The sequence below is a fragment of the Setaria viridis genome, chromosome 8, assembly GCF_005286985.2.
Source record: "Setaria viridis chromosome 8, Setaria_viridis_v4.0, whole genome shotgun sequence".
In the NCBI taxonomy this organism is placed as follows: Eukaryota; Viridiplantae; Streptophyta; class Magnoliopsida; order Poales; family Poaceae; genus Setaria; species Setaria viridis.
The window spans coordinates 10,930,531-10,937,977 of NC_048270.2; the positions used below are offsets into that span (position 1 = coordinate 10,930,531).

At 41.1% G+C, this 7,447-nt stretch overlaps 1 protein-coding gene across 1 annotated transcript; it reads left to right on the plus strand.

Annotated features, from left to right (window-relative positions):
* The first annotated feature begins 133 nt into the window (after window positions 1-133).
* LOC117833061 (disease resistance protein Pik-2) lies at window positions 134-6,881 on the plus strand. Its single transcript, XM_034712430.2, has 3 exons — window positions 134-1,289; window positions 2,278-2,916; window positions 4,339-6,881. Exons 1-3 carry the CDS (start codon window positions 219-221, stop codon window positions 6,163-6,165), a joined length of 3,537 nt encoding a protein of 1,178 aa, XP_034568321.1. The 5' UTR covers window positions 134-218; the 3' UTR covers window positions 6,166-6,881.
* Window positions 6,882-7,447: the final 566 nt, after the last annotated feature.

Genomic DNA, 7,447 nt, shown 5'->3' on the forward strand with positions numbered 1-7,447 from the left:
TGGACTAATCAGGTTTAATAAATTCGTCTCGTAAATTAGATTTTATAATTAATCTATATTTAATACTTCTAGTTAGTATCTGAACGATCGATGTGACACGAATTTTAGTAGCGGCTAAAGAAACAAGCAGGACCTTAGACTTGAGGGCAGAGGCCACTAGCCTCATCAGTTTCTACGGGCACACACAGGGGGGAGAGAGAGATACTGCTAGACGAACAATGGCGGACCTCGCCATCGGCTTGGCCAAGACGGTGTTGGAGGGGGCCCTGACCAGGGCCCAGTCGGCGATCGAGGAGGAGTCGAAGCTGCGGCAGAGTACGCAGCGGGACCTGGTGTTCATCGCCAGCGAGTTCGAGATGATGCGCTCCTTCCTCGAGGTCGCCAACGCGGAGCGCGTGAGGAACAACGTGGTGAGGCAGGTCCGCGACCTGGCCTACGACTTGGAGGACTGCATCGAGTTCGTCATCCACCTCGACGGCGGCAACACCTGGTGGCGCCGCGTCCTGCCGTCCTGGTTCTGCTTCTGCATCGCCGCGGCGGCGGCGCCGCTGCCCCTCGACGTGGCCGTCGCCGAGATCGAGCAGCTCAAGGCCAGAGTCGAGGATGTGAGAAGGAGGAACTCGCTTTACAGCCTCATCAGCGACTCTGGATCCAATCCTGGTGACTCTGCTTCCAGCGCTGCTGTGACCGCAACTGCGGTTGACATGCCAGGTGAGGCCAGGAACACTGTGAAAAAGCAGCCGGGGTTTAGTGATCTCACCCAGTTGATTGCCAAAGATGGCAAAGAGCTTGGGGTGATGTCGGTGTGGGGGAGAAGCGACGATCTTGGTGCCATGTCCGTCATCAGGAAAGCTTACGAAGACCCGGAAGTCCGGAAGACCTTCGGATGCCGTGGATGGGTGAAGCTGGAGTATCCTTTCAATCGCCGCAAGTTCCTGCAGAGTGTGGTTGCGCAGTTCTACACAAACTCTTGCTTGGAGGAGGAGAAAAGTGTAGATGTTGTCGAGCTGGAGAGGATGGAGAACGCAGTGGTGAAGCAAGGCGGATTTGTTCAAGAATTCAAGGCCCAAGTGGATGAGAAGAGGTACCTACTAGTGCTGGAAAACGTGTGCACCATGGGAGACTGGGATGCCATCAGGGCGTGCCTACCCAAGAGCGTCAACGGTAATCGGATCATTGTGTCCACGGAGGAACGTGAGATCGCAAGATTGTGCATCGGACATTCCTACAGAGTACTAGAGCTCAAGCAGTACTCAGCTGAGTACCCTGTATGTGTCTTCTTCAAGCAGGTACGCCAGTAACAACGTCAACTGCCCCCCTTCTCTTTCTAGCTTTTATCCTTCGACATACTCGCAGTTAGTTTTTGCAATTATCATAGGTTACAAAAACAATAAAAACGGCTGTATTACATTGATGTATATTAATCTAAAGTATGCTAATATTTATTTTCATGTGTCAAATTTAACAAAATTCAAATAAAATGTTGTGGATCTCGTTGAAATCTCAAAAGTTATATAAAATTCGACTCCATCATGTCCGTATGCAAATGTACAAATTTTCGAATACAAACTAAACTTTAAGTTACATAGCAAGGAAATTGTTCTTGTCTCAGCACGAGCTGGCGCAGATACCTGATGATTAATCCTTCGTGTTGTCTCTTATTGAGAGCTAGCACACGGATAATCATGGATGTATCTGTGTCAGCAGATAATGCTCTTTCCATACAAGCTTTTACACAATCCAGAATGGATTATATACTTATCCGTGCTGTTTTCTGCATGACGGGGATGAATGAACCGATACATATAAGTGTTGTTCTAGTGGAACGGAAGGAAAGGTTAAATAAAAAATATATGTAAAAATAGAGCCCAATAAAAATATCTAGTGCATGGATTTCTTGCTTGAAACTCCTTAAAAATACTTGACAACAGTTTATCCTTCGAAATATATGTACAGAGCCAAATGAAAATATATATTATGAAATTACTTGACAACAGTTCATCCTTTATGGACATAAATGACTTAAACAAAGTAAATTTAACGACAAACTGGATTGGTGAGAATGAGCTATGTCTCGCTCGTGAATGAAGTTGACCAAGGCAACTAATTATTTTTTTATGAGTTTGAGCCTAAGACTATCAACCTAGATGAATTCAACACGTACGACTTGCCACCACATCAGGAACCATTTCTCCCAGCCTCTCCTGTTCAGTGCCTTTTGCATAGATGAAATTTCTGCCCACAGCACCCCCTCCTATTAACAATTCGTATTTTCAGGGTTCTCAAGGTGAGATTGACAGGGCAATGTCCAGTGAAGTGATACATGATGTGAACCACAAGGTCGTCAGACGAATTGACACCACTAAAATGGAAGAAGTCTGTACTTGGAACAAGAATTTTACCCTTGTTGGGCGCGAGGCGCAAATGGAAGACCTTCGTAACTATCAGACCAAGGCGCGTTTTGGAAACTGGCGAGTGATGTCTGTTTGGGGAATAGCTGGTGTTGGGAAATCAGCTCTCGTCAAAAACTTCTACTATGCCAAAATGGTTGAACGTCAATTTGACAAGTACAGTTGGGTTAATGTTGAACACCCGTTAAATTTGATGGATTTCTCACGGGACCTACTTAGGGACTTCCATTCAGAATCTCTTGAAGACATGGAAATCAAAGACCCAATTCAACAATGTCGTAACCTTTTAAAGGCATATCGATGCCTTTTGGTTATTAATGATCTGCAGTCCACGGAAGAATGGGACTCAATACAAAATTCCTTGGTGTCTAGGCACTCTCAAAGTTTTATCATTGTGATTACAACTCAAGAAAATATAGCCACGTATTGTGCTGATAATGAAGAGGTCGTTTATAACGTCAAAGGTCTAGAAGCTGAAGCATCATTTCATCTCTTTCAACAGAAGGTACCTTTACTCACCATGAACTTACCCCTGTTGTAGTTTAATTCAACTTCATGCAAGTATATAATATATTAGTGATGCAATATTCATGAATCATTTATATTTCACAAGTTAATAATTCTGTTATACTCTCAAAAGTTTCTTTTGCACTGCTGAGCTAATAATAATTTGAACTATAATATCACAAACATAATGTAAATTGATTAGGAAATTAGTTCTTCTTTCTTAAAAAACAAATTTGCGTTTAATTTCTAGGGAATGATTCACGATATCATGGTCTATATGTACATTTGGATAAATGTTCATGATTATGTGCAATGTTGGAAGCACATAGAAATGAGTTAACTCTTGATCTACAAATTTGGGCAAATAGTGTCATTGGAAACATGAAAAATAGTTTGTAACATTGTGCATGATTTCATATATATCAAACAACTTTAAACTCAAATCTCAAATTTTATATGTAGTCCGAATAACTATAAATGGCATTTGGTAACATAAAACAACTTACTTTTAGTACTTTTGGGGCTATTTTTTACTTTAAATTTCTCTAAATTTCATTAAAAATCAATATTGTTTAACAAGCACTGTTGTTGTGTAGTATTAGTTTTTTATTGCTAAAATTTCAACCTCATGAACAGAAGAAGACAGCACACCATTATATTATTTTTCATGATATTTAACTAAAGAGTTCAGAAAACCAATCAGTGCCTATATATATATGCGTAGTTGAATGAGCCATTATGAAACTGATTTCAATTATGCTAGTACATTTTCTTATTGAACATTTGAATGCTAGATGATAATAGTATTCTTGATTTACCCTATTGGTAAAGTTTCTCTGATGGTATGCTTTTAGGAAGATCTGGTACTTTGAACTTTATTATTGCAATCCAGGCATAGCGCAAAACTCTTATGCGACAATTTCGCATGTTAGCTGTAGCCGGTGTATTTGGTGGTTACCCAGTGCTATGCATTGTTCCGTGTTAGACTATAGTTCAACCAGGGAAGTCACTAAAAATGAGTCTGCTAATAATGAGGGTTCATAAGTTGGTCAAGGAGATGACTAAAATCTTAGAGGGTAATGTTTTTCTGGTTCATTAAAACTGAAGCACATCAATTATAAGCATTATCAGTAGTACGGAATGCAAAAATTTTATTATGAATAATGTATGCAAACATTTTGAAAGGTCCAAACCTGAGACAATCAAGCCAGTTCATCTAATCAAGGAAGTTCTCCTAATCCAGGCAGAAGGTAGCCAACAAAACCTAAGATTAGTGGAATTTTCTTCCATTTGCCCATTTTATTAAGTTTAGCATTTCACACTAAGGCATATATGGCATTTCAAATGTAACAGATGCTGCTCTTCCTGCAATTGATGCTTAGCATAACATTTTATATCATTTTGATTTGTTGAACAATAGGTCCTTCAACAGAACGATTTATCTCCACTGAACTATTCAAAGTACGATCCCAAACAACTTATTTTAAAATGTGGTGGACTTCCAAAAGTAATAGTTGCAGTAGCTGACTTTTTGGCACCCAAGACAGTGACATTTAGGGAAGACACAAGAACAATGGATGAGAAGTTCATGCACGAGCTGGAGAGTAACCCAGAGTTTGGATGTTTACGAGGACTATTTGATTGGATGCATTTATTCTTTCGTAGCTGTCCTGATTTCTTAAGGCCATGTATCTTTTATCTGTCAATCTTCCCTGGGTATCAAATCATTCGCCGGAGGCGCTTAGTGATGCGCTGGGTTGCAGAGGGCTATTCCAGGGACACTAAAGACAAAACTGCAGAGGAGAGAGGAGAGGTTCTGTTCTCAATGCTTGTCAACCTTTGTATGATCCAGCCACCACAATGTACGGTCATGACACAAATGAGAATGGTCCAATGCCAAGTCAGTGCTTTCTTCCATGAATACATCATCTCTCGTCCAGAGGAAGAGAACATTGTCTTTGCACTGGAGGTCTTTGAGCTGAAGGGGCAATGCCGCCCAAGCACCCAACGTACAGGACGGCATCTTGTCATTCAGAGCTGCTGGGACCGGGACAGGATCGTTTTTGATAGCATCGACTTCTCAAGGCTAAGGTCACTAACAGTATTTGGCAAATGGGAATCATTTTTCGTCTCCCAAAGTATGAAGGTGCTTAGGGTGCTTGATTTGGAGGATGCTTCTAATGTGACAGATAAAGACCTCGAGGAGATTGTAAAGCAGCTTCCTCGCCTGAAGTTCTTGTCTCTGCGAGGAAGATGTGAGATCAGCCGTTTACCGAATTCACTGGGTGACCTGAGGCAGCTTGAGACTCTAGACGTCAGGGGAACCTCCATAGTCACCTTGCCGGCGTCCATCACAAAGCTAAAGAAACTGCAGTACGTCCGTGCTGGGGCCACATCCCTTGCAGACGAACAACCAAAGTCATGTGCTTCCGCATCTTGGTTACCAATTCTCTGCAGAACTCGTCAACTAGTTGGTGTTGAGGTGCCTGCAGGGATTGACAAATTGACGGCATTGCACACTCTTGGTGTTGTCAACGCTGCTATCACACCCCGCAAGGCCACCATTAAAGAGCTCAAGATGCTCACCCAATTGCGCAAGCTTGGAGTGTCTGGTATCAACAAGAAAAACTGCAAGCAAGTCAGTGAAGCCTTCTCATGTCACGTCCATCTGGAATCCTTGTCACTGTGGCTCAGAAAGGGAGATCAATGTTGTTTGCAGGATATCTCCTCACCTCCAAAGAACCTTCAGACCCTTAAGATGTATGGCCTTATAAAAGTAGTGCCACCGTGGATCAAAGATCTTCACAAGCTAACAAAACTAGAATTAGAGATGACCATATCACAAGAAGGTAAGATAATTGAGATACTTGGAGAAATAAAAGAACTAACTATTCTGCGTCTTCGTGTTAAGCCGCTTCAAGATGGTGACGAGAAGCTTGATTTTTGTGTCTGGTTGAATGGAGTACAGAAGACAGGTTACTTAAAGGTCAAGATCCTCGAGGTAGCTTGCACCTCCAAGTTAACTGTAGTCTTTGGACCACAATCAATGCAAAAGCTTGAGCTGCTAACAGTTCGCTGCGGTAGTGCTTCGGCATTGAAGTTCTTTGAGTTAAAGCGTCTCTCTAAACTAAAAGAGGTTCAACTTATTGGTTCACAAGATGGCATACTTAAGAACGAGTTAGAGACACAACTCAACGAACATCCAGGAAGGCCTGCTTTGAAGCTTGACGGATCATCCTCATCCTAACACATATATTGAGCTCATCACTATATATGCTGACCAAGGCTTCAGTCCGCCACAAGACTACTGATGCAATTTCAAGTGATTTGTACGTCTTCCCACATGTTATCAAAGTCAGAGATCTTGAGTTCGAGTGATAACAAGTTTCATTTGATTACAATGGGCATCGAACTTCTGGTCCCACATTTGAGGCCTGGTGAGCATTCATGTGAGAACATGTTGAAGTAAAAGTGAATTAGTCTTTCCGCGGCTAGGATTTTGATACTGTTATAGACAGATTGTCAACTGATTGATACATATATATCAATTATTTTGACAGACTGATACGGCCGTTCACTTTAAGCTCATGCTGTTAACTGATTGATACATATATATCAATTGTTTTGATGCAGCATTTAGACAGATTGTTACTTCTTCGATAGTCTAAAGGGTAACTGGTATGTACTTGTTCAATTGTATTATGCGCTGCTAGGAGAAGCACTGAAAAAAATCATTCAAAGCTGACGTGAAAAAAAACTTATATAGCTAATAAATTCAGTCAAGTTGGTTGACTATGTACTGGATACTTTCAGCTTGTGCATCTTCCGTACTACTATTGGTGTATGCATGTGTGCACCGGTTGGACCTGTGCCCTGATGTAATAGTTTTGTGTTGTTCTATTGAGAATTTGTAGTGTATAAAAAAATACTACTGAGATCAATGTTGGAGATTTTTTTTTTCAATGCTCTAGATTATATGTGGCCATTCTTGTTTTCCTCGGTTGCAAATTATCATTAAAATATACAAAACTTTGAGCCTCTGTCAATTGCTAATGCTTGTTGTCGTATTGATAAAAGATTCGAATGGTATAAAAATGTTGTGCGGAGGTACCGTGGGAATCATTTCTGTGCTTTTACATGCACTGCTTTCAACACTACAGCAATGAAAATCAATGGGGTTTTGAATTTCTGATTGTTGGCATCAAAGCTGCGGATCCAAAATTATGGTAATTAAGCTGTAGGGACATGGCAAAAGAGACAAAAAAAGGAAAAATAGATGCAATGGGTAAGTTTTTATTTTTTTGATACATCGTCCACTAAAGGTTTATACACATTTCAACAATTTCAAAGGCATGCATTTTGCGGGTGACATAAAATTTTGAGCCTCTAAATGTGTTTCACGTTTCGGACGTTTGGAAAAAAAAAAGTTAGCACAAGTAGGCAAGATGCCGCGCAATTGTTGACAGGTCACATGTTGCGGAACGGTACATGGTGATGTGTTAAATAAAACATGTTGGATACCATTGGCT

Bases quoted from the DNA above. Each gene is read 5' to 3' on its own strand.
- LOC117833061 (XM_034712430.2), top strand. From the start codon at position 219: ATGGCGGACCTCGCCATCGGCTTGGCCAAGACGGTGTTGGAGGGGGCC. The intron at 1,290-2,277 runs GTACGCCAGTAA...TCGTATTTTCAG, and splicing joins TATGTGTCTTCTTCAAGCAG to GGTTCTCAAGGTGAGATTGA. The intron at 2,917-4,338 runs GTACCTTTACTC...GTTGAACAATAG, and splicing joins TTCATCTCTTTCAACAGAAG to GTCCTTCAACAGAACGATTT.